The sequence below is a fragment of the Psammomys obesus genome, unplaced genomic scaffold (assembly GCF_907164565.1).
Source record: "Psammomys obesus unplaced genomic scaffold, mPsaObe1.curated_primary_1811, whole genome shotgun sequence".
Classification (NCBI taxonomy): Eukaryota; Metazoa; Chordata; class Mammalia; order Rodentia; family Muridae; genus Psammomys; species Psammomys obesus.
In genome coordinates this window covers 33799020-33826806 of record NW_026596046.1, presented here as the reverse complement: position 1 = coordinate 33826806, position 27787 = coordinate 33799020, and the positions used below count along the sequence as shown (strand labels likewise).

Sequence of the window (27787 nt, the reverse complement as noted above, 5' to 3'; positions counted from 1 at the left end):
ACACACACACACACACACACACACACACACACACACACACACACACATATATTTATGGCCGGGTGGGATGGCACATGCCTATAATTCCCTGCACTGGAGGAAGCAGAGGCAGTTGGATCCCTGTGAGTATGAGATCAGCCTGGTCTACAAAGTGAGTCCAGGACAGCCAAGGCTACACAGGGAAACCCTGTCTCAAAAAACTAAAAACCAAAACCAAACCAAAACAAAATATTTGAGATTTATTTCTTTTGTTTTATGCATATAAGTATTTTGCCTGAATTTATGGACCTGCGTCACGTGTGTATCTGTTGTTTTGCAGAGTACAGAGGAGGCTGCCAGATCCCATGAAACTGGAGTTTCAGATGATTGTGAGCTGTCATGTGGGTGCTGAGAATTGAACCTGGGTCTTCTGTAAGAGCAGTAAATGTTCTCAGCTTCTGCAGCCATTCAGCCCTCCATTTTAATTTTTTTTTTTTTTTTTTCCAAGACAGGGTTTTTCTGTGTAGCTTTGGCTGTCTTAGACTCTTTTTGTAGATCAGGCTGGCCTTGAACTCAGAGAACTGCCTGCCTCTGCCTCCCAGAGTGCTGGGATTAAAGGCCTGTGCCACCACCCGGCTCATTTTAACATTTTTTTAAAGTGTGGAATTTAGTGCCATCAAGAACATTCTCAGTGTTGTACAGCTGACCCTTCTTGGAACTTTCTAATCGTCCCAAGCAGAACCTTCACACATAATGAACAACTCTCTATTTTCCCTCCCACTAGCCCTTGCTTGGCAAACTCTCTCCTATTTTCTATTTCTATGGATTTGGCCACCTGGGTTCTTTGGGTATGTGAATTCTTACTATGTTTGTGCTTTCGTTTCTGCCTGATCTCTCTTAGGACAATGTTTTCAGGTTCATCCTCATTGGAGCATGTGTCAGAACTATCTGTCCCCTCTTGGAAAGTATATGAGCCATTGATGTGAGTCCCACATTTGAGATGCTCATCTTTCTAGTCAGCAATCCTTGCTTTCCTTTCTTTTAAAATTATTTTTATTTTATATACATTGGCATTTTGACTGCATGTATGTCTGTGTGAAGGTGTCAGATCTCCTGGAACAGGAGTTAGAGACAGTTGTAAGCTGCCATGTGTGTGCTGGGAATTGAACCAGGATCCTCTGGAAGAACAGTCAGTGCTCTTATCCTTGCTTTTTACCTGTTTATTTTCTGTGCATGAATACCATGTCACATTTAGTTGGCCTGCCTCCTTTTAGCTGTGACAGTTCGTACTCTTTCCTTTTTTTGATGCCCTTGGCTCTTCTGAGTACTGGTCATGTAGTTTGTAGGATGTCCCTGTACTGGCATTAGTATGAGATGTTTTTCATGGTTGTACTAGGTTTGTGGGCAAGCAAGGCTTAAGAGTCAAGTGCCATTTTATCATAACAGATGTACACACGATTACACTATTTGTCTCAATGGATTTGAACCACCTCATCAGCTGAGGTGGTAGGGGGTAAAAGCTTTATTTTTTTTCCTCCTGCTTCCCTCCCTGCCCTCCAACACTGTATCAAGAGTGTATCAACTTCTGATATCAAGAGTGGAAAGTTCTCCAGTGGGTACCAATAGTGTGTCCTATAATTAAACTGTGACTCTAGCTACCTGGTTTTAGCATTCTAGTCCATGGGTTAAAAAGGCTAATATTTGCCCCCTTGCCATTCAGATGCCAATCTCAAACCTGGACCTTCCAGAACATCTGAATAATTGGCTATAAATTGAGGTATTTACAACCTCTAGGTTTTGATCATCTGCTAAAATGGCCCACAAGGCCAGGAAAACCTTTCAGTTTACTGGTTTATTGTAACAAAGATAGGGAGCAGCCAGGGGGTGGGCGGAAGCTTCCCTGTCCTCAGGGTGCCCACCCTCAGCTTTTTCTGAGGTCCATTGTGTAGACACCATCAGCGATTAACTTAGTCGCCAGCTCCTTTCCCAAGATGAGTGGAGCTGATAGTTCTAGCCATCCAGGAACCCGCCACACTAGACTAGACTAGAAGGTGCCCCATGAAATGGAACCACAGTCAAGCATCTGAACTGGGCAGGAAGATTTCCCTTCGCACTCCTTCCGGGGAAATGAGGAGGTGAGTGCTGTACTAGGGACTGAAGAGCCAGGTCATGAAGCATCAGCACAGGGAGTGAGCAAGCTGGCAGGGCTCACCACAGGCATCACCACAGGTATCACCACAGCAGGCCGTGCTCACCAGGACGCCCTGTTGGAAGCCTGCTCTTGCCACCCCACTCCTCCCTACTGTGCTCCTTGGGACCAAGTCCCTCTGTGCACTTAAGGAGTGGGGATTATTGCTCCCCCACACCTTGAGGTCAGAGTAGCTTACCAACATCACTTGCAGTGCGTCAGTGGACACTTTGATCCTTTATAGTTGAGGAATCTAGGGTCGAGGTAACTTTCTTAAAGTCACAAGGAGCATCCACTTCAGGGCTGTCATTCGCAGCCACCAAGTCCCATTTGCTATAGCCATGCACTCTGTCGGGTTCCGATGAAAAGACCAAGATTTTCATAGTCCAGCAGCATCTGCACCTAGCAACAGGTTGCTTATGAAGTAGTAAGTCAGTGGTTAGTCACTAAGGTGACCTCTCTTAAAGAATTTACCAGCTTACAGAGAAGAGTCAGTTCAACAGGACTGAAGCATGCTGTAACAAAATGACCGAAGCAGACAGAAGGTTTAATGTGGTTGTCAGCGGGTATGTCTGCGTCCCCCTTACCTGCCAGGCTGGCCTTGAACTCACAGAGATCCACTTGCCTCTGATTCCCAAGTGCTGGGATTAAATATGTATACCATCATGCTTGGCCGTATGTGCTTGCTTCTTATATCCAGTTTCTGTTTTTTGAATCTGTTGGTCAGGCCAGGGCAGGCCTAGGGGACAGCGGGATCGTGTGGGAACAGATGGCCATTGTAGCGCCGTGCTCTGCCCTGTACCGTCATTCCGTCCACAAGTGTTTAGCGAGGCTCTTTGACTCAAAGGCAAGAAATGCAATCTGGAGTTGTGTATCTGTAAAATAAAGGCAAGGAACCTTGTGAGCAGGGTTGGCTCTTGTAACAAAACCATGAGGAAACTTTGGAAGCCTCCTGCAGCATCTTAAAGTCGTTATTTTACATGACAAAATGCCATCAAGAACTTAAGTGCTTACTTTGTTATTTCCTTGGTCTTCCTGTGGAAATGTTTAGTTTCTCTTTGAAAGGAAAAGCTATGTTCTTATTTTGTGTTTACGTAAAGCTTTCTTCACAGGGTCTCAGTTCTTAGTTCTGGGGAAAAAATCCAGAAGTGAAACTAACTGGAAATAGAGCAGTCTTGAAAGGCTCAAGGGTGTGGTAGGATGGCCAAATTTATGTCTTCATAGTTTCCAAATGTGCATTTCACTTTTATTTATCTCATTTTGAGACAGCATCTCTCTGTGCAGACCTCATTATGTAGACCAGGCTGCCTGGCCTTGAATGCTTAGAGACTCGTCTGCTTCTGCTTCCCAAGTGCTGGGGTTAAAGGCGTGTGCAGTGGGCCACAGGTCTGCATTTTTAACACACCTTGTGATTCTACCTGCAAGCCAAGACATACTTCTGCTGCGGCAAATGAGAAACTAATGTTATTTGTCGTGTACTGGAATGCGCACAGTCATAAACCTGGAGTCAGTTTAGAAAGATTAAAGGCAGAGCTGGTTTAAAATATGGGTTGAGACATTTGCAGTTGTATACTTTAGGTTTAGTGGCATTGGTATTTTCTTATACTGCCATAGCTATTTATTTTTATTTATTTATTTTACTGCATCTGAAATGATAGTGGAACATATGAAAGATAAAAACCTTTCTTCTTTTGTTTTGTGATTTTTGTTTGTTTGTTTTTTTTTTTCAATACAGGGTTTCTCTGTGTAGCCTTGGCTGTCCTGGACTTTGTAGACCAGGCTGGCCTTGAACTCACAGAGATCTGCCTGCTTCTGCCTATGCTGGGATTACAGGTATGTTCCACCAAGCCTGACTTTCTTTATTTTTTTTAATTGAGTTTATTATTTTGTGTTTTAGTGGTTTGTTTGTGTATGGCTGTACCCTGCAGGTTTGCAGCGCCCTGGAGGCCAGAAGATATTGAACCCCTAGATTTGGAGTTAGGGATCGTTGCGAGCTACCGTATGGGTGCTGGGAATCCAACCGGGCTCTTCTGCATGAATAAGGACTCTTAACTTCTGTACCATCTCTCCAGCCCTCCCTTCTCTCTTTTAGTTTGTAGTTAATACGGTTTTCCATCTTAATCTTAAGGTGGAAACTCAAGTTTTGGAATAATAGAATTTTACAGATATAAAAAGAATCTGATATTCTCAGAGTTGATCTATTTGCCAGGCCACGAATGTGCTCCAAAGACCTCAGGTGCTTGGTTTAACAAATCAGTAGGGAGCTCCTGACTCTTGAGTACCCAGTCTTCTAAGCCGAGAACCTGTTTCTCCAACTCCTCTTTGGGCTTTGACATAGCGCCCCTTCCCACCAGCTTTAACTTTAGGCTGGAAGCAAAATGGGGTGGTGGCATTCATTGTCTTAAACTTCTGTGCAAGGGCAGGCAGGGCTAACACTCAGCTCTGTCCCATTCATGGTGTAAACCAAGGCAACCTTGACATTTCCCTAAACTCCAGGGCTGGTCTTTCTCTCTTGCTGCTGGTGCTTTACCAAGCATTTCCCTTTTTGAATATTTTGAATATTCTTAGGAACAGTTAATTCTCTGCATCCTTAAGTTTCAGAAACAGCAGACATCTGGTGACTGGTTTGTCACTACGCCAGCAGTTCGATTCTGTGTAATATTTAGCACTGATTTCTGTAGATGCTAGTTGTGATGTTATTAGACATTTTTAAAGAATGAAAACAAGCAAAGTGTGTTTGTCAAGGCTGACAAAAGTAGCCCAGAGGTTGAGCAGTAGAACCCAGCACTCAGTGAGCGATGGGGATCGGTAGCATTTCTTCCTGTTACGGTGCTCAGAATATCCTAAAAGATGTGGCCAGACCTTTAAAAATAACAGGATATATCAGGAAGCTGAAACTCATATCTACCTTTGGTTTAGTCCATAGGTTCTTGAGTAAGGAAAAAAAGGGAATAAAAGAAATTGGGAATTGGGCTTCTGATTTATGTTTTTCAGTGAAAAACTTGGTGACCTTTACCATGACGTTAGCTTTTGTGACTAAGCGTTTAACTTTGAACTCTAAGTAATTCAATACTAGCCGATGTTAAACCAGTTCTGAGCGCTGAGAAGGAAAGACTGACCGGGTAGCCATTTACCCAGGAGATATTTGTGGAGTGCCTTCTCCGAATGTGCCAGCTGTGGACCTGAAGCGGGCTGCCTTCATTCCTCCAGCCTGACTGTGTCTTTGAGAGGGTATGGATTATTTCCTTCCTCAATTCCAGACATTCTTTGTATGAGAGCTAACCTAGAAAACCTTTAAAAAGTCTTCAAAGCGAAATGCTTTTATTTAGAATTATAAGGAATGCTTAAAAATTTGTCCCCTTTGAAAAGAGGAAAGTCCTTGAAATATTGTTACCGCTAAAATCATCACTTCCGGTGCTTGTTCAGGTTTTGATCAGCAGAGTCAAGCATGATCGGCAGGTGGGCTTCAGGAATTCTTGGAGGTAGAGGGTGGCTGCCGGGACTGTGCCTACTCCTGGGTGTAGGGCACACGCAGGGAGATGTTCAAGCTTCTTTTTATGAAGAGGGTAAAGGAGTTCTTTCTGTGTGGAAGATTTTCAGGACAAGTGGGAAAATAAAGAGCCAGCTGCCTCTTTACCCCTGAGTGGTTCATTATCTCCACCAGATGACACCAGCTATTTACTAGAATTGCAGAATTCCTTTTCTTTTTAAAAATATTTTCAATTACATATTTATTTTTGTATTTTGTGTGTCTATGTGGTGGTCACAGGACCACTTTTGGGAGTTACTGTAGATCCTGGGGATTGGATGTAGGTCATCAGCCCACATGGAAAGAACCATCTTGTCCTTTGTTTTGTTTTGTTTAGATAAAATCTCATTTTTTCAGCCTAGGCAGGTCTGGAACTTCTTATAGTTTAGGTGACTTCAAATTCCTATGAGTCTTTATGTCTCAGTCACCTGAGTGCCAGGTTTCCAGGCCTTTGCTGCCATTCCTACGTGTTAAACACAATTGATTGATTGATTGATTGATTGATTGATTGATTATAGGACTGGGATCCAACTGAGGGAGTTTTCTCTGTCCTGCTCACCCATTCTCCTCTGGCAGCTGGTTTGCCTGGCTCTCTGGTTCAGTTCTGAAGCTGCCTACGTGGAGTTAGTCTTTGATCCTGGAAGTTGAGGGATGATTTTACAAGACTCGTGCCTCAGACTGCTGCTGCAAGTCTTGGGCTACTTGTATGTCCATCTGTAAGCAGGGGACTTCCGTCACCCTCTCCGTGGGTTCTGTCACTTGCTGGAATGGCCCTGGAACTCCACAAACCAGCTTGCTCACCATTACAGCATAGGGCACAAGCACTCCAGACAGAGAGGGTCACGGTAAGGCATAGGGAAGGTGTGCAGCTTGTGTGGCCTGGGTGTGCCACCCTCTCAGTGGCCCCACACACTCAGTTCAGAATCTCCTGGTAAGTCTGTGGTTCAGGTATGCTTGATAAACACAGTCGTTGACAACTGCCTCAGCCTCCATGCTTCTCCCCCTTGAAGGATGGGGTTGGAATAGAAAGTTCTAGCTCTCTAATCATGCCTTTCTCTTCTGTGTGGAAGCTCTCCCTGGCTCATATCCCAATTTTGTTAGTTAAGCGCATGTCTTTTAACAGCTCTCTGACTTATATTCTAGTTTTGTTAGTTGATTGTATTTCTTTACAGAACATCTCTTCTTGTATTAGCTTTCTGTTACAATAAAGAAAAAAAAAACCCAGAACAATCAATTTATAAAGAGAAAAGGTTTGTCTTTGGGAGATTTGGAGTTAGAAGGTCTATGAATGGTTAACCTCATTGTTTACCCTCATGGAAACAGCCTGGGCACCGTGGCACAGCCGCACAAAGCTGTCCATCTGGACTGGGATCCCACCATCCCTCAAGGGCACATGCTCTGGAGACTCCCATTAGATCTCAGCTCCTCCTGTTTGGGATGGCGATGCACACCTTCATCCTAGTACTTGGGGCTTTTCCATTTCCTTCTGTAGTAATGGGATTCAGAGGTGTTGCTAGCAGATCACGAATAGTTAGGATATACTAAAATATCTTGGTTTGTTAGGGGAGCCTCGTGGAGATAAGCATGTTTGTGGCTGCTGAGGGGTTGCAGGACTGAAGATGGGCTGGAAGTTTGGAGCCTCCGAACCTGTTTAGTAAAGCATTATCAGAGCAAGAGGCATAAGAGGACCTTGCTACATAAAGGGGTTAGTTTCAAAGAAGAGGATGCAACAGGAAAAATAAAGGAGAAATCAAAGTTCTGCCTTAGAAATACCAGGTTCTGGCTTGCTCTAGGCTATGCCTGGGATCAACATGTTCAACCGAAATGTATCTCAATGCCTTGAACTTTCTAGAATTGCCTAGAACTTGATATTAGGAACTGAACTTTTGTTTTCAGAAGAGGAAGTTGATACATAGGCAGGAGGAGGAAGCTGCTTTTCCTATTGTGACAATAACTTTGGGGCAGTGAATGAAAGACGTCAGAGGAAGAGCCATGTGCCATTGCTGTTGGGAAGACAGTTGATGAGCATGACAGCTGGCTGGTTCCAAATGGGTAAGACACAGGAGACCTGAACAGCTAAGAGGCCTCCCGGATTTTGAGGCAGGGTGTGTGGAGGACAATTCTGGCACAGTCACCTGGGACATCAGGCCTGTGGCCAAGATTAGCTTTTGCATCTTACTAATAGCGGGAATGCCTCTTTTCTTGTGTCTCGGCTCTCTCATTAAAAAATAAGTCTGATGCTGTAAATCTCTACTTCCATTGAAAATATGCATTTGAACGACCTGGGAACCCTGTTAAAATATGAGCTCTACTTGACAAGGTCATAGCCGTGTTAGAACCCAAGGTTCTGCAAGTTGAGCACATTCCCACGTGGTGTCGTGTCTGTGGGCTTAAATGACCTTCAGAGGCCTCTCCACTCTGCAGTTCTGGAATTCTGTTCATTGAATGTTTCTGCACCAGAGATCTGTTTAACTTCTTTCTCATCTCTATGAAGGTAGATGGATTCTACCTTTCCTGTAATCCTAGGTCCATTTACCTTTCCCACTGATAACCACGCCCCTCTCCATGGACCTGCCTGTCAGCTCATTTAAGTAATGTTTTTGCAGAGAGCTTTTACAGGCATTGCTTTATTCTCTAGTAACCCACATAGGTATGCAGACAGAAATGTCTCCATTCTGTAGGAAGGGAAACAGCCATGGCTTGCTCATGAGGGAGTGTAGATCAACCCTCAGGTTCAGAGCTGCTGGTTGCAGTTAGAGTTCCTTATTGTGTCAGCCATGCAGGGAATGGCAGTTATAATATCTGCATTTAATGATTTATGATCTTTTTCTTAATGTGTTGTGAGTATTTAATATTTATTGTTGATTTATCTTTTAGTTAAGCAGAGGTTATTCCTAAACCAGCTGTATACCCAAATTGCCACACAGAGACTAGGATTTTTTTAATTAAACTAGAGCACAATGCTGGGCAATGATTACTCCATCCTGAACCTCCAAGTCCGCATAGTTTCTTACCATTCAAATTTTACCCATTATACTTGCTTTTTTTTTTTTAATTAATTACACTTTATTCACTTTGTATCCCCCCTTAAGCCCCTCCCTCCTCCCCTCCCGGTCCCACCCTCCCTTCCTCTTCTTCACGTATGCCCTTTCTCAAGTCCACTGGTAGGGGAGGTCCTCCTCTCCTTCCTTCTGATCTTAGTCTATCAGATCTCATCAGGAGTGGCTGCATTGTCATCTTCTGTGGCCTGGTAAGGCTGCTCCCCCCTCAGGGGGAGGTGATCAAAGAGCAGGCCAATCAGATTATGTCAGAGGCAGTCCCTCTTCCCATTACTATGGAACCCACTTGGATACTAAACTGCCATGGGCTACATCTGTGCAGGGGTTCTAGGTTATCTCCATGCATGGTACTTGGTTGGAGTATGAATCTCTGGGAAGACCCCTGTGTTCAAATTTATGGTTCTGTTGCTCTCGTTGTGGAGTTCCTGTCCTCTCCAGATCTTACTATTTCCCACTTCTTACATAAGATTCCATGCACATTGCCCAACAGTTGGCCATAAGTCTCAGCATCTGTTTTGATAGTCTGCAGGGCAGAGCCTTTCAGAGGCCCTCCTATACTTGCTTTTAGTAATATCTTAGGTCCGATTCATCTCTCCTGGTGGTTCTAAGACCTCTCCTTTGGATTTTCTGCTCTCGTCCCTTCGCTTCCAGCCTGGAAGCGAATGTCCTGCCCCCTTCGCTCCATTGCACAGCTTGTTTATTTTTCATTTAAAAATAGGGCGTGCTTTCTCATGTGCAAAGAGAATGCAGTGTACAGTCTTCCTCTGCTTTCTCTCTTGGGGCAAGAGGTGTTATCGTTTATACTTAAGTCTCTCTAGGAGTTGCATCAGTGTGTTCTTTTCTCTCTGTGAACCACGAGTGACAATACAGTGACCATATACGCTACTGAAAGACTGATAGTGTCTTGACTATTGTTTTATTGCCATTACGTTCTTACTCTTCATGGCAATGCAGTACTTTCACTATAGGATTCATACCTTAACTACCGGCGGCTATGTTGAAACTCCTTCGCTGTTTTCCATGGCTGTGAGCCAGACTTTACTATAGTTGCGGTGGTTAGCTTCATGATCAGCTTACAAAAGAGGATATTTTGGATCCCTGATTTGGAGATCTCAGTCTGTGGTCAGGTGACTTTTGGTCCTCTGGTGATGCTGCAGATCATGGCAAGGAGCATTTCCTGTAGCAAAGAGCTGCTCACCTTGAGACCAAGACTCAAAGAGGGAGGGGACAACCAGGGGATCACACTGTCTTCAAGGACACACCCCCAGTGACCCTCCTGCTAGGCCTCTTAAAAGTGTCACCCAGGGAAACACTTCTTTAGACCTTGAAGGGGCGTCTGAGACCTAAACTATAGTTTGGTGGAGGCAGGGGGATCAAGAGCTTGAGGAGCCTGGACTGTATAGTGAGTTCAAGGCCAGTGTGACGCCTTGTCTGTGCCCAACCACTGCAAAAGAAGAAGGGTCCAAACCCAGGGTATCTTATTGCATCTCTCAAGTCTATTTTTAACACCGATGGAGAAGTGGGATTGTATGTTGAAGGATGTATGCGTCTGCTGTGTAGATGTTGCCAGGTTGCTGTTGGCATAAGCTTTTGCCAGTTGCACTGCTGTCGGCGAAGTGCCTGCTTTGCCGGGGTCACCAGCCCCTGCTGAGCTGGGCCAAGTTTGCTGAAGTTTCAGTGTGTTCATTTTGTACGTGAGGCTCTCTGTGTTTCCTCTGCATTTTCTATTCATATTCTTTCCCACTTACTGGCGTTTTCTTGGGAATTTCTAAGAATTCCTTATTTGTCAGTGAAGCTGCTTTTGTTGTGTAAGTTTAAATATTTCCCTCAGGTCATTTTTTTCCTTTTGACTTTGCACTTGATTATTTTGTCACATAGAGTTGTTTTGTTTTGTTTTGTTTTGGTTTGGTTTTTTTTTTTTTGAGGCAGGGTCTCACTCTGTAGCCTAAACTGGCCTTGAACTAAGTGTGTAGCCCAGGCTGGTCTCTAACTCCTGGTAATCCTCCTGCTTCAGCCTCTTTAAGTGTTGAGATGATAGATGTGAGTTGCCATGTTCTGTTGTCATGTATGATTTTAAAGCACCTTGTTTTCCTTTTGTAAAGCTTCTTAAACTTTATTTACTTGTTATTGTGTGTGTGCACACGTGCGTGCTCACGTGCACAGTGTGCAGATGTACGCATGCCACAGCATGGAAGTGGAGGTTAGTGGGCCACTTTGGGTGTTGGTTTTCTCCGTCCACTGAAGGTCTGGGCGGCAGACCTCTGTCAGGCTTGTATGGCAGATGCTTTTACCCACTGAGTGTCTTTCAGGCCTTTGAAACGTTTTTATGTAGTACCTTAGTTTTCTTTTAATACATGTACTTTTTGTGTCATTCTTAGAACTTTGAACGTTGTCCTAGTTAGGGGTTCTATTGCTGTGAAGAGACACCAAGGAAAACATTTAATTGGGGCTGGCTTACAGTTCAGAGGTTTAGTTCATTGTCATCATGGCGGAAAACATGGCATGCAGGTAGACATGGTGCTAGAGAAGGAGCTGAGAGTTCTACGTCTTGATCAGCAGGCCGCAGAAGGAAGCTGCCACACTAGGCCTAGCTTGAACGCAGGAGACCTCAAGCCCAACTCCATAGTGGCACACTTCCTCCAACAAGGCCACACTCCTGGCAGTGCCACTCCCTATGGGACAAGCATTTAGACATGAGTCCTTGGGGGCCAATCCTATTCAAACCACCATGAACTTAGAAAGTAAGGTTTCTTTGAGCACTTTTATGCTTTAACTATTTGCATTTCAGTACCTTTAAATTGATGTTTTAAACAATTAAAGTAAAATATTTTAACATAAGATCATAAAAGTTGTACGTATTTATGGGGTACTGTGTGCTGTTTTGTGTGTGTTACTTCTTTATGGTAAAGCCATTCAAAGTCACCGTGTAGATTTTCAAGATAGACAGTGAACCAGGCATAGTGACACACGCCCTTAATCCCAGTGCGTGGGAGGCAGAGTATATAGTGAATTTCAGGCCATCCAAGGCTACATAGTGAGACCCTGTCCTAGAAACAAAAGCAAAAAGCAAAAAATGAACCAAAACAAAGCAAAATATTGTGTAGTGTTTTCTGGAGTTATACTATAAAATAATAATAGCACACTAGAAAATATTTTTTGTAAAAAAATATATTTATTTATTTTATGTGTGTGAAGGTTCTTTGCCTGTATCTATGTATGTATACCGCATGTATGCCTGGTGGAATTAGGGTTATGGATGGTTGTGAGCCAAACCCAGGTCCTCTGCAAGAGCAGCAAATGCTCTTAACTGCTGAGCCATCTCTTCAGCCCCTGAGAAATTCTGTTTTTAGTTTTGTTTTTGAGACCAGGTCTTGCTATGTAGCCCCAGCTGGCCTGGAATTCAAATCTGCCTGCCTCTGCATCTCAAGTACCAGGATTAAAGGTGAGTGCCACCATGCTTGCCTGACTGTCACCAGACATTCTTGTTTTATCTAACGGTTCATTTAATGTATTTAGGCCATCTGGAGTTATTAATCAAGGAAATACCCCACAGACTTGCCTAGACGACTCTAGTTTGTGACAGTTGACAACAAACACACATACTTTCTATCAAATGGACTAAACCCATCCTATTGTCTTAGACCAGGCAACTCTTTTTTTTTTTTAATCAGTGATGAAATTTTATTCTTTATAAATGGTAACTAATCAATAATCAAACCCATGTCAAAATGATTACAAATAAGTAAATGAAGATGCCCCAGTCTTAAACTTTTTTTTTCATTAATTACAGTTTATTCACTTTGTATCCAGCTGTAGGCCCCTCCCCATCTCCTCCCACCCCTCCCCTAGTCCACTGATAGGGGAGGTCCTCCTCCCCTTCCACCTGACCCTCGTCTATCAGGTCTCATCAAGACTGGCTTCTTCGTCTTCCTCTGTGGACTGGCAAGGCTGCCAGGCAACTCTTATAAAGGAAAACATTTAATTGGGGGCTGGCTTACAGTTCAGAGGTTTAGTCTGCTGTCATTATGGCAGGAAGCATGGTGGCATGCAGGCAGACATGGTCCTAGAGAAGTAGCTGACAGTTCTACATCCAGATCTGAAGACAACAGGAAGAGAGAGTGACACTAGGTCTGGCTTGAACATCTGAAAGCCTCAAACCCCGCCCTCCAAAAAAGGCCACAAGTATTCCAACAAGGCCACACCTAATAGTGTACCCCATATGGGTCTATGGGGGAAGGCATTTTCATTGAAACCACCACACCTATTGTCGGCTGTGCCACTTCTGGGCAGGTGGTCCTAGGTTACATAGAAGAGCAAAGTGAGCAAGCCTTGGGGGGCAAGCCAGCCAGTGAGCAGCATTCTTCCATGGTCTCTGCTTCAGTGCCTGCCTTCAGATTCTTGCTTTAGCTCTGCTATGTCTTCAGCGATGGGCGCTGATGTGGAATTGTAAGTTCCCATGTTGCTTTTGGTTATTGTGTTTATATCAGCTACAGGCAGCAAGCTAAGAACAGTATGATATGTATATGGGTGTGTGTGGGAGTGGGAGGGTGGCTGGGTGAGTGAATGATTACTCTGTTGCTCTAATATCTTTATTGATTAGTTCTCATTTCTTTAGAAATAGTCTTTAATTCTTTTTTTTTTTTAATAATTTTCTTTGCTCTCAAACACATATTTGAGTTTGTCGTCCTATTAAGTGTAAAGTCTCTTAAGTGGTCTTATCCTTTCAGTTCTTATTGGTAGTATTTTACAACTTTCTACTATGGAAACTTAAACATACTGAGAATAGATATTGCCATATATCTATATATACATATAGTGCCATATATAGGCACTGACATATATGTCAGGATAAATAAAGGTGCTGGGATAATAGCTGTGTGCTGTCACGCCTGCATTTCTTGCTGGCCTGGACCTTACTCTGTTGATTAGGCTGTCCTCCAGCTTGGTCCCCTGCCCTCCGAGGGCTGGGTCTACTGGGGTTCTAAGCATGTGCTGCCACACCTGGGTTCACATTTCTGTTTATTAGTAAGATTACATACTATGAAATGGGGAAGTACATGCTGTATGCCCCTCAGTGCCTAAGCACAGTGTGTGAAGAAAGTGTCAGTGAGCTGGAGGAACTGAGAGGAAGGTGAAGGAGACATGTAGACATCTGTCTCCCCAGAGTCCTGTTCCTCAGAGCAATGCAGAGGGCAAAGAAAAGGGCAGGTCTGAGCCAGTATTGTAGGTAGAGGGTAGAGGTCAGAAAGCAAAGAAATGCCAGCCGTTCAGCGGTCTGCTTTGCCTTCACCACGGAGAAGCCTGTTTCATAATTGAGTAATGCAGAGTAATGACTTCATCTAATTAATTCTTGGGCTGATTTAAAGTTGGAGAGCAGAGTTAATGTTGAAGGTTCCAGTCGGGAAGCCTGAGGAAGCTCTCAGTTAGGCACGAGAACGGCAAAGTGTTTGATGGGAGTGAGTGCTGTTGGAATAAGTCTGTGGCACTGACTCCGTGTGCTCAGGGCCTGGAGGCCTGAGCCCTAGTTCCTAAAGCCTTCATCCCTCAGAACTTTCCTGGGGAGTCTTTCAGGTGGGACTGGAGGGTGGGAGCAACACTCAGAAAGTACTTCAGTGCCTTTGGGGCTTTTGTGCTCTTTGAAAAGTCTGACTTGTCAAGTTGTGGTGGCTCATACCTGTAATCCCAGCACTCAGGGAGGCAGAGGCAGCAGGATCTCTGAGAGTTCAAGGCCAGCCTGGTCTTGGTCTACAAAGTGAGTCCAAGATAGCTAAGGCTACAAAAAGAAACCCTGTCTTCAAACAAACAAACAAACAAACAAACAAACAAAACTAAAACAAAACAAACAAAAGACAAGTCTGACTTTATCTTTGTCTTCTTCTGAAACATGGAAAACAAATTTTCTTCAAAGTTTTATTTTCTTGTCCTCTAAAAAGTCAAAACGAATTAACAGGAATCTGAATTTATCTGAAATAACCTGGATCTTAGCCCTTACCTGCCAGTGAGCTTGGTCCTAGACAGAGAATAAATGCTTGCGCTAAAAAGAAATGAACCCAGGAGTGCAGGGTGTCACTTGAGACAGCATGCAGGGCAAGTGTGGAGATGTTTCTAATGCAGATGTTCTGAAGACACCATCTCATAACATCTGTACTAGCGGCTGGCACACCAACATTGTTAAGGTTCTCTAGCAACCAGTGAGCTATGAATGATATTTACTTTCTTAAAGGGTCGTAAGTAAAATAGGAAAAAATATGCAGATGGGCAGCGGGTGTCCTGGAAAGCTCAGAAGTACTCACTCTGTGACCCTTTCACGTTTCCCCAGTCTCTGTTATCCAGGGAATATACTTATATTTCTTTCTATGAATAGTTAATATTTTCTCCTTGGAATTTCATACCCATACTTAGTGACCTTTTAAAATGCTAATATGTTTTTTGTTGTATGAGTGTATTACCATTTAAGAGAGCTTACTGAATTTTTGCCTTTTTAACAGTACTGGAAAATTTTGGTGATTTTTCAGTTGTCCTTGCTCTAAGACCCTTTATATTTTCTCCAATACTGGTCTCCTTGCTTGTGTCAGCCTTGACAGAGACCAAAATGGCTTGTTTAATCAGATAGAGCTCTTTAGTTACCTATTTCCTTGTAACAACTAAAAAAAAAAAAAAAAAAAATGGCTTCCAGCATTTGTTTTATTTCTAAATCTGCTCTGTGGCCAGGCTTTGTGGAAACAGCTTATGTGTGCTGGTTGTCTCTTTTGAAGGCTCAGCTCATCTGCTGCAGGTCTGGCTTCCATCTGGGATCACTGTGAAGAACACAGCAAGGTTCCCCTATGCAGCTGCCTGTCATCTGCGCTGTATGGTCAGGGGATTCCCAAGAGGAATACCTGAAAAAATGGGGGAAGCCAACCGTCACTGTTAGTGATTTCCAGTCATCATAATCACTTAGAATTCTTCGGATTGTAGTGACAGGCTTGCCATGTGCGAAGGGGCTGGGAATATACAGAAGCTTCTCACTGTATGTGAGAGAGCAAGGCCATGGGAGGACCAGTGAGTCACACTTGGAAACTAGTCTGCCGCATAGTGAGTGTTGGTTTTTATATCTTCTTCTTAATTAATTAATTAACTATTATTATTATTGAGACAGGGTTTCTCTGTGTAACCTTGGCTCTCCTGGAACTCACTCTGTAGACCAGGCTGGCCTTGAACTCAGAGATCCACCTGCCATTCAAGTATTGGGATTAAAGGGGTGTGCCATCACTGCCTGGCTAGTTTTTATATCTTTAATGATGGTACAATGTACATTCTTTTCATGTGTTCATTGACGGTTTAGTTCTTTAACTGTGGCCTGCCTTTTTGTAGTCTTTACCTCCCTCCCCACTTCCACTGGGTTTTGCATTAGTGACTGCTGCACAAATTGTTGATCTATAATGGCTCTTGTAAGTTAAACAAATTGGACTCAAAGTTTGTTTTGAAGATGCCTCACTGGTGACTTGTGTTAGAATTTTTGTTGCTGTGGTAAAATACCTGGCAGGGCATTCTAATTGTCTTTCTGTCTGTCCTTCCTCCTTCTTTTGGTAGGGTTTTGTGGAGCTCAGGCTGGCCTCAAACTCCTGATTTTCTCACTTCCGTAGTGCTAGGATTACAGACGTGTGCCCCATGTCCAGCTTGACAGGACAATGGGAAGGGAGGAAAGATTCATTTTGACTTAGAAGTTTTAGTTCACAGTTTTGACCCCCTGGATGCCGCACCATGGTAAGACAGGGTTTTATGGCCGCAGGAGTGAGTGGCAGAAGCTGTTCATCTCTTGACAAGAAGCTGAGGTGGGGAGAAGATCCTCTAGGGATGTGGCCCATGACCTACTTTCAGGCTCTTCCTCCCAAAGTTCCGAGACCCACTTAGGATAGCCGGGGAACCACGCCTTAAGTACACCAGCCTCTTCAGGGGCACTTCATATCCAGATCACGCCAGGAGTCATCAGAGGTGTCTGTGGGATGGCTTTGTCTGGTGACGGTGGGGGTTTCTGAGTGATTATACTTAAGACCCACAGTACTTTTGTTGTTGTTTTTTTTTTTTTTTTAAATAAGAGCACAGGAAGGGAGGTGGTGAATGAAAATTTTCACCTTTTGCTCCTCCACCTCCCTGAATGAACCTCCATCAGCACAAGACAAGGATATTTTCACTCCTTTGGGGACCATTAGGCCTGAGACTCCAGAACACTTCAGGTGCCTGCAGGGGAAGATGGCGCTGGCGTGTGGGAGGGACAGAGGCGCCCAGTGGGCTATGTCACTACTGAAAGTTGGTCTGGGTTTCTGTTAGTCTAGGGTGTGATTTGGCTGACTGTAATGCCTTGTATGCTGTACTGCAGTTCCAACTTTTATTACTGAAGTAGAAATGGGGATTTAAAAACATATCCAGGAGCTGGGCTTGGGGCCTGTGACTGTATGCTTAGAACTTGAGAATCTCAGGCTGGAAGATCTACACTCTGGAGTTCAGCATACTTTGGTTCCAAACCCAGATCAGATTATTTCTTTGTACTTTGCTACTAAGTACACTGTGTAATTAAAAAAAAAATTCTGTCTGTCTGTCTGTCTGGGGTTGTAATGTAGGGCCTAGGGTTGGGTGTGGATGTGTGAGGCAGATAAGTGCTCTACCTTTGAACTCTGGGTAAATTAGTTGACACTTACTGTAGTAAATCCTTTCTGAAGCTGCGGTTTTTGACTGATTGATAGGGATGGGCTGACTCATTCTAATTACTACAGTTGATATTATCTACCCAGAGACAAATATGTGAGTGGGTCAGTGGGACTGAACCTCGTCTTGACTCTGCTGTCCCTCTTCTCACTCTCAGGTTGCACTGGGATCGAAAGGTGGCAGTCAACGTCTCCGGTCCCGTGCCCTTCTCAGCTTCAGGGCCAGTGGAGGAGTAGGCCAAGTCTGGGAATTAAACCCAGGACTTTATGCATGCTAGGCAAACACTCTGCCACTGAGCTACCTCCCCAGCCCTCTGGATTCATCCCTGAAAAGAGGTTAGATGGCAGGGGCTCCAAAAACCACGATGGGTGTATGTACTTCAATGCTGTTTTCCATTGGCAGTCACAGAGCAAATGAAATGTGATTGTTGTCTATGGATGACTCTCATCAGTTTAAAGGTGCATATTTAATGCATCTGCCATGGCTCATGCGTGGCGGTCAGAGGACAACTTCAGAGAGTTGTTTCTCTCCTTTTACCATGCATGGTCCCAATTTTGAATTCAGATTGTCAGACTTAGTGGCAAGTGCCTTTACCCACTGAGCCATCTCACCACCTCCTAGTTAAAAATTTTGAATGCAGAGTTCACGAAACAGGTAGCAGGAAGTGCCTGTAATCTAGGATGTGACAGAAAAGTACATCATGATGTTAGTAAGCAGAGCCCTCGAGAGGTTCATAAGCGCATTTGGAGCTTTTCGTATTTAAGGATTAGGGAAGCTTACTGGACAATGGCCTTCTTTCTCCAGGAACTGTAATCTGTACACGGGGAGAAAGCATTAGTGTGGCATGTTTCTGGTCAAAGATCTAGGCCCTGGTAGCTGATTGTCTGCATAGCTAACATGGGCGTTCCTCGGAATGGAGGGCAGGAGTGTATTCAACACTGAGTGCTAGGTGCTTTTTAGAAGTTATTTTGTTATTGTGTGTGTGATGTGTGTGGGCATGTCCAGGTCCGGGGACAGCTTTGTGGAGTTGGTGACTCTCCTTCATGTGACTCCTGGGGATTGAACTCAGGTCGTCAGGCGCTTTATTCACTGAGCCATCTTGCTGGCCTCTCTTAGGTCTCAAGATGGGTAATCATGGTATTCCCAGGCTTCAGCACTGGTGTTTTTCCTCTCTTCTTTTGAGAAACTTTCTTGAAATGGAACCCTGGCTGGCCTAGAACTTGCTAGTAGATCACACTGGCCTTGGACATGTGGTGATCCTGTTTCGTCTGGGTTTGTGCCACCATGCCTGGCTCTGCCGCTATTTTCTCTCTCCTGTGACATGATTGGGATGGCTCTTCAGTGTATCTTGTATATTTCTGTTGAAGCTAATACTTCGGAGCTTTTGTGTTTCCAATGGTGAGTCCACATAACTCAAGCATCCTGGTTAGTGAAGGTAGTTAGCCTTGATTACCAGATCGAGAATGGCTGGCTTCTGGTGAAGGGGGCTGTTGGCTGGCTGGAGTAACCAGTGAACTACCACTTTTATCTATCTATCTATCTATCTGTCTGTCTGTCTGTCTGTCTATCTATCATTTATTTTTGCCTGTGGCCTCTTGTAGGCGTACAAATGATCTGTCACTTAGGTTGGATTGGCAACAGGGACAAATATTTATTACAACTACTTGAAGCCTGCGTGTGTGTGGGGGAATCAAATCAAGTTTCCTTTTAGTTTATGCCCCAGGGATGTGAACACTTTTGCTGGTGGATTTCACTTACACAGTATTTGTGCTTTTCAAAACTGTTTCAGGAATTGGATCAGATGTAGCACTTGCCACACAAGCACGGGGTCCTGAGTTTGGCCTCCCAGCAGCCGTGCACAGAGCTAGCTGTGGTGGCAAGTCCCTGTGGTGGTGGGCTCCTATAGTCCCATCTCTGGAAAGATGGAGATAGGCAGATCGCCGGAGCTTACCAACCAACCTGTGTAGCTGTATCAGTGAGCCCCAGGTTCAGGGAGAGACCAGGTCTAAAAAAAGAGGGTGAAGTGATTGAGGAAGACACTCAACATTAATCAACATTAATTGTCAGTTTCCCTGCGTAACCCACATATGCACACACAGACACGTACATACAGAGAACAAAAATCTGTATCTGGTTCCATCCCGAGCCTGTAACTGCTCTTTGAGTGAGGCGAGGAAGGTATACTTCCTGTTTGGCAGAGGGCATGCTGAGGCATAAATAAGAGCCTGGGTTGTGTTGTGGGCTCAATTAAAGCACCCGGGACAATCTGTCATGTTCCTTTTTTATTTGAGCTGCTGTTTTCACAACACAGAGGACTGAAAAGCTGAATGCCTGTTTATTGTGATTGTGTTCTAGCGGCGTCTTCGACATCTCCGGAACATTGCTGCTCGGAATATCGTCAATAGAAATGGCCATCAGCTTCTTGATACCTACTTCACTCTTCATTTGTGTGATAATGAAAAGACGTATAGAGGTAAGGGGCTCTGGAGCCTCGGCGGTTGTTACACTTGTACCTTGTAACATGAATGGTTACTGCTTACTGGAAAGTTCAGTTATGCTTCTGAAAACATCCTGAGCAGTGACGTGTGTGAGACATGGCCAGCGGGCAGTTCTCTAGGGAACACTCTTACTTTGGTAGGTTTGTCTCCCTTTTATTGACGTTACTGCTACTATTCTTGTCTCTAGACAAATTTGTTTTTCCTTTATGAGTGGCACAGTTACTATTCCTTTGCTAGCCCTTAAAACAAATGATGGGAGTTCAGTATCTTATACTAATTTTACATTTAAAAAATATTTCCCTTTCTAATGACCAAGTTTTTTTGAACCAAATTTGTATGTGTATGGGGTCATTTCCAGAAGAATGGCCTGGTTTCTTCCAATTCAGTTTTGTTTTTTTTATTACATTTATTAAGAAGAATGGCCTGGTTTCCTCCAGTTCATTTTTTATTACATTTCTTAATTTTATTTTACATGTGAGCGTTTGGCCTGCATGTGTGTGTGCACCACATGTATGCTTGGTGTCCTTGGAGGTCAGAAGAGAGCTTTAGGTTCACTGGAACTAGAATTACAGACGTCGCCATGTGGGTGCGGGGAACTGAACTCGGGTCCTCTGCAAGAGCAACAAGCGCTCTCCACCACTCAGCCATCTCTCCAGCCTCCAGCTGATCTTACACTCTTCCAGAAGTGGCAGGTCTAAGTGGAGACCAGTGACTCGGCTCCAGACCACAGTCGTCTTTGGGACGCACACTGAGGAGGATGCAGTAGGTGCCAGCAGTTGGCTTGGGGGACGACGGGAGAGAGCCAGGTGCAGTGCTGCTCCTGCCTTTGCGCTAGGAAAAACAAAAGCACAGCCACTGCCTCAGCCCCTGGCCTCATGCTTTGGGTAAGAGCTTTTTAGAGATTGAACGAAGTAAAGAAGTCAAAAGGGAAAGGACGTGATTGCTTCTACATATGGCAGAGGAGAAGGTTTATTTTGGAAAAAAGGGAGAGCGTAGCCAGAGGCAGGGATGTGTGGGAGAGTCCAGAGTGGACATGACCCTGAGCCGTGTGAAGAGAGTGAGGAGGGGAAAACCAGGCCAAGAGGCTAGGAGGGTAAAGTGTAGACAAAAAAAAAAAGGCCAGGTGTCCACAATGGTTCGGTTATATGGGGAAGGGAGCTGTGGGGAGGAAGCCCTGCCCAGTAACTGCAGAGATTTAGGTGGGGGTGGGGTATGCCAGCCAGCAGAGCCCTGTAACAGGACTGAGGGATGCAGGGAGAGCCTGGCTGCCAGCATCCACTTTGCTGTGTTAAATAGGCATCTCTGCAAGTTTGTCCCTGGCTGGAGGCCCAGCAGAGATAATCATGCCTTATCAAGTAGGTGAGATGGGTTTTATGAGGCTCAACAGGAAACGTGGTAATGTTTGGTAAGATGTGTTTATTAGACTATCGATGCACACCAAAGGCAAAGAATACTTTTTATTTTTTAAAACACTTAAAAAAAATAAAGATTTGTCATTTATACAGTATTATCAGGCCAGAAGAGAGCACTAGGTCTATCATTATAGATGGTTGTGAGCCCCCACATGGTTGCTGGGAATTGAACTCAGGACATTTGGAAGAACAACCTCTTAACCTCTGAGCCATTTCTCCAGCCCAGGTTCCTTAATAAGAGGTAGGAAAGTCTTATTTTGGGAAAAAAAAAAAAAAAAAAAAAAAAAGATTATTTCTTTATTCATTTAGTTTTTGTTGTTGTTGTTTGTTTTTTGAGATAGAGTCTTACTATGTAGCTTTGGCTGTCCTGAAACTCACTATGTAGCTCTGGCTGTCCTGGAACTCACAGAGATCCAGCTGCCTCTGCCTCCCGAGTGCTGGGCTTAGAAGTTTTAATTCCACTTTTGTAGTGGCACGATGAAGCCACAGTCACAACCGTGCTGTAGCACTCTACTCTGCACCACAGCCCTGAAGCTCACACAGGCTCACTAAGACGTTTAATCAGGAGCGGAGGTGTTGAGCTATGGAGGAACACTCACCTCAAGGGCCTACCTGGCTCCATTACAGCACTGAAAGGAAATCCAAAAAGTATGGAGAGTTGGACACGGTGACATAGCCTGTGATCACAGCATTCATGAAGCTTTTACAGGAAGATTGCTGTGGGTTGGAGGCCAGCCTTGGCCACACAGTGAGGTCAGCCTGAGGTTCAATGTGGGACCCTGTCTCAAAAACATCTCCCTCCACCAAAGTATATGTAGAGCTGAGGGATGGCTTACGGGTAAAGAACTTGCCTAGCTTTCCTAAGGCCATGGATGACCTGTAGCACCACAGCACACACACACACACACACACACCACATGCCATACACGCACAATCATATACACAAACACACACGTTACACACACAACATACACACACACCACCCACACAACACGAACACAAATAACACATACAACATATACACAAACCACACACACCATACACAACATACACATGTACACATGCGATCACACGCACAAACACACAAATAACACACACAGTACACACATACACACCACACACACAACATATACATATACACACGCAGTCACACACACAAACATACAAGTAACACATACAACATATACATACACGCCATACACACACGCACACACACAGACACCCATACACAGTGTAGGATCTCTCGGGGTAAAATGTGTGTCACAGCGATTTCATTCTATTGCAGTTTTGCCTGATTGTTCTTTGTTTCCAGATAGGTCTCAGTTATATAGCCAGTGCTGACCCAGAGCTCACTATGTTATCCAGGTTGGCCTTAAACTTGTGATCCTCCTGCTTCAGCCTCCCAAGTGCTGGAGTCACAGGTGTGCACCACCACCCGGCCTTTATTCGTTGTTTTCATCCTAACCATTGCATATTTTACAGCAGCTATTATTCTGAATGATTGCTATTATGACGGCAAACACCACAGACCTTGGGCGTGGTGAACTTGGAATGCCAAGCAGGTTCTCTTTAGGAGGTACTTAGCCAAGCACTGACTTGGTACTGACTGGGCTTCCTTGGTCTGGGTGCCACTCTCCTCAATACATGCTCTCTGGCAGGCAAGGAAGAGAAGGACTATTTCAGGGAGCTTGAAGTGGAAATGGTCGCTATCCTTGCTGTCACGTTGTGTGGATTCTGTTATGACTCAGCTGAATTGGGATTTTCAGATGAAGAGGGATGAGGGAATGCAGTCTCCCTGTGCACCCAGAAGGCTAAGTGTAGCTATCTGCCCACTGTCCGATTTAAGGGAAAAGCATTTTTGTGGCCCTTCCTGCCTTTAGTTCACACTTGATGTCTGGTGACGTCACTGCATTATATGACTGCACTGGAGTATTTTAACTTTTTGTCTGTGTTTAAATGTAGTGCATACCTCATGCTGTGTGAGCACTGTGCCCCTGAGGTAGACTCTAGCTCTCTCTCTGCTTTTTGAGACATGGCGTTATGATCTACAGTGATAACGCGGCGAGGGGGTACTATCTCGGGCCCATGCCAAGGTGTAACCCTTGAGAAAACACGCCACACAACAGATCTGGTATAAGGAGGTTTATTGGGGGCAGGGAGAGAGGCCTGGAGAAAGGGTAGAAGCAATAGGGAGCTGTGAGGGCAGGGAGGGAGAGAACATAAGAAGAGGGATCTGGAGCCCAGGGATCAGAGAGAAGCTGGAACAGAGAGAGAGCTGGGGTGGCAAGTGTCCTTTTATCTGACAGACATCTAGCACACCCTGTGGTGGCAGGTGATGACTTGCTATGGCCCTAAGGGCAGGCCAGCAGAATTGCCTGTCTGCTAACACATAGGCTGGCCTTGAATTTGCTTTATAGCCTAGGCAGGCCTTGAACTTGTGATTCTCCTGATTCAGCCTGTGCCACCAGACTGCCCAGTTGAGTATTTTTAATTTTTTCCGAGACAGGGTTTCCCTATGTAGCCCTGGCCATCCTAGTATGTAGACCAGGCTGGCCTCAAACTCAGAGATTCAGCTGGCTATGCCTCCCAAGTGCTGGGATTAAAGGCGCACCACCACAGGGAAAGTATTTTTAATTTTTGATGAGTGTCTACATAATCAATCCTTGGTGATTTTTAAAAAATAAAAATAAAAGATTGGTTTTTGTTTTCTTGTATGTGTGTTTTCCCTGCATGTCTGTTACCATGGGTGTGCCTGGTGCCCTTGAAAGCCAGATGAAGGCCTTAGATACCTTAGAATGGGAATTACAGATGTTTGTGAACCAAAACCAGGTCCTCTGCATGAGCTGCAAATGCTCTTAACTGCTGAACCATCTTTCCAGCTCCAGTCCTTGATTACCTTAAAATGTTTGTGTCCTTGCTGTAGTGTCAGCTGTGATGGCAGCAATTAATGTACCTAGTGTAAGGAAAAGTATCTACTCAAGACCCCCGAGACCAAGTTCTCAGCACCAAGGAGAGTGATTGGGACTGAAGACAGGGAAGAAGAAACAAAGGCAGGTGATAGAGGATTAGGGAGAAGGGGAAAGGAACAAGGCAGAGGGAGGAGGTTGGGGGAAGGGGTGTGGACACTGACAATAAAACTACAAAGGACTGCCTCCGGAGAGGAAAGAGGAAAGTGGCAGTTTATAAAGGTACAGGGGAAGCCCCATCTTAGGATGAGCTGTTTAATTTTACTTGGGCATGCTAGTTAAGTGAGCCAAAGGGGGCTTTTGATTGCTGGGCTTCAATACTTTGATAGCTGGACCTCAGGAGTTATCCTCAGGAGGAGGAAGTGGCCAAATAAATAAGGGAATGGGACTTGGAGGCTAGCTTTAGGAACGTAATCTAAGTTTTCAGCAAGGCAGAGGAGATGGGGAGAAGGGCAAGGCCTGTCAGCCGTGCTTGCTGTGCTTCAGCTGGCCAGAGTTCTTTCACTTGGTGGAATTTGGAAAATGGTGGCTGTTTTGTTGGGATTGCAGTGTTAATTGTACTGGTTTCTAAAAAGAGCAGCCATAAGACTGGTTGCTGACTGATGTAAAGATGGACACAGAATGTCTGTGTTTTTGTCTTTTCAGGCTCCAATTACTACTACCTTTTTTTTTTTTTTTTTTTTTTGAGACAGCTCTGGCTGGCTTAGAACTCACTACATTGACCAGGCTGGTCCAGAACTCACAGATATGTGCCTACTTCTGCTTCCCAAGAGCTGGTATTAACGGTGTGTGTTACCATACCTGGCTGGTGATTACAGCCTTTTGAAAGTCCTCAGACCTTCTTGAGGTTACAAGTGAAAATGGGTTCCCATCGGTACCATGTGTCCCGTTAGTACAAGCGGGATGGCAGTGGCAGTGTGCAGGCGTGTCCACGGTCTGCAGCAGCAGGGCCTGTCACTTCTCAGCAGCCTCTTAGGGCCTGCTTTCCTTGGGAGCTTCAGTTAATACAGACTAAAATGAGATGACTGATGACTTGTGAGGCGTCTTTCTGCTTCAGCTAGTCGTGACGGAATGAAATGTATCCGAGTCTTCTGAGCATTTGTATAACTCGTCACAGGAGCTGTGGAGTCTTTCTAGTAATCCTGGTTAATGCTACCTCCTCTGGCTGGATCTGTCATGACAGTCATCAGAATTTCATGGGCCCTGTGTGGCCTTTGGTGCAGAATAACCATAAAAACGGCCCATTAGCTCTTCTTCCTAAGCCACCTGGACTATCTATTTCACCTCCCAGTTTTTCAAGAGGTTTTTGTCTTGAAGATTATAAAAAATGCTGGTTTCTCAGTTGCTTTTTTTTTTTTTTTTTAATCTCATCTGAATTTATAGTAGAACCCAAGAAGGGGGCATATTTTGACTTTTTTTAGTTTTCATGGAAGGTTCTCTACATTTCTGGTAGTGTACATTAGATAGTGTTTGATACATGTTTGTAACAAGGCCTGTGTTGGTGAATGGAGATTCAGTGCTAATCCTGGTTCGCTTTAAACATGGAAGTTTCAAATTTATAGCTTTATTTTACTTCTGAGATAAGGGCTCATTCCATAGCACAGGCTGGCCTAGAACTAACTGGGTAGCTCAGGCTTGCCCCAAACTCATGGTGGTCCTCCTGCCTTTACCTCCCAAATGTTTTGACTGCAGCTATGAGCCACCATACCCAGCTGGAGGTTTTGTTTTGCTTTTTTAGATTCCTGTTTTAAAACTGTGTGTGTGTCTGTCTGGGGTATGTGCACGGGAGCACAGGCTCCTGGGAAGCTAGAAGAGGGTGTCGGATCTCCTGGAGCCGGACTCTCAGGGTGCTGCGCTGAGTAAGCTCATTGGTGCTGGAAGCAATTCCTCACTGGGGAAGTGCTAAGTGCTGGTCATCTCCTGGAAGGCCAGCTAGCATGAATACATCAGAGGCAGAGCTGTGATCTCACCCAAGTCCACCCTCTGGCCTTTCCTCTGAGGTCATGTCTGTAGGCATTCTTTTAAACTATTTTATTTGAGGTTCCTTAAGCCTCTACCTGACTGTAGATTGGAGAGAAAGGAGGTTAGAAGGACAGAGGACATAGACCTCTCTAGACTCAATTCCAGCTGGTTAGGAAAGTCTCTCAATCTTAGTTGTCAGGATTTCTATTAGTCCAGCAATAGCAAACAGCCAAACACAGCAGGATGGACAAGCAGCCTTCTTCCTCCTCAAAGCCCCTTCCTTTCTCTGCGCTCTGAGAGCTTCCAGAGTCCTCAGACTTTCACTCACTCCAGCTGGCAAAGACCATGCCCTCCTTGAGCCTCTCTGAGGCTGTTATCAGCTGTGGATAAACTAAGGCAGTCCCATATCCCACACTTGGGATTAAAACAGAAACACATTTACATAACATAACTGAGTTTTTAAAGAAACCAAAACTTCCACTACACATATCCTCTATCTCGTTGCCTGCTCTGTGTCCCCTTTGGTGTCAGTAGGTGACTTAAATTTGGTATGTTCAAGACCAGGTCTCTGAGGTGCCAGCTCACTGACCTTGTGTTATTTTGTCAGAAAACAACAACTCCGTTTCCTGGGCTAAATCCCAGGAGTCATCCCGGATTGCTATCTTTCTCTTAGTTCCCATATCCAGCCTTTCAGCAGATACTTTTCTGGTGACATTTTTGTGCCACATCTTTTGCCTGGATGGCAGAAGAGCTCCCCTGACAGTCTGTCTGCTCACGCCCTTCCTTCCAGCTTGTCTTCAACCCAGACCCCTTGCAAATGAACGATCACGTTATCTATCCATCTCCAAAAATTGCTCTCGTGATTTCTTAGCTCATTCTGAATAAGGGCAAGATCCTTATGTCAGCTGCTCAGAACTTGCTTTCTGCTGCTTGTGAGTGTTCTCTGGTAACAAACTACAGAAATGCTCCCTGAAGGTCTAGTTAGTCTTTCTCCTGCTTTCTCTGTTTCAGCCACACTGACAGTCTTGACCATCCGTTTCTTCTGTGTAACTATCGCTTTGCACTTTGTCTGCACTTTGGCCTGACCGCCTTCTTTCAGGCACTCACCTCACGAGCCCATTCACATTCCTGCCAGCCTTCGCTCCCATGCTCCTCAGAGTGATTGCTGCCTAACTCTCTTACACTTTCTCACTATTCTGTTTGCTGGGCTTTTATTTTATTTATTTATTTATTTATTTATTTATTTATTTATTTATTTATTTATTTTGCTTAATCCTTTCCCATAGTTATTTAAGATCACATGGCATAGGTATGTTTCTTTACTTGCTGTGGAAGTAAGCCCCGTAGGAGCAGGCATTTTTAGATCACTTTAACAGCATTGTCTCTAATAAAAGAGGATGCTGCGTATATACCTTCCTCTCTCCTGCCCTTCCCTCAATTTCCTTCCTTCCTTCCTTCCTCTTTCCTTCCTTCCTTCCTTCCTTTCTTCCTCTTTCCTTCCTTCCTTCC

At 44.5% G+C, this 27787-nt stretch overlaps 1 protein-coding gene across 3 annotated transcripts in view; it reads left to right on the top strand.

Annotated features, from left to right (window-relative positions):
* Window positions 1–27787, top strand: part of Uvrag (UV radiation resistance associated) — a 263208-nt gene that overhangs the window by 4235 nt on the left and 231186 nt on the right. For all 3 annotated transcript variants that reach the window (XM_055623512.1, XM_055623513.1, XM_055623514.1), the window contains exon 2: window positions 19796–19913. In XM_055623512.1, coding sequence (XP_055479487.1) covers window positions 19796–19913 — 118 coding nt within the window. The remainder of the gene's footprint in view (window positions 1–19795; window positions 19914–27787) is intronic.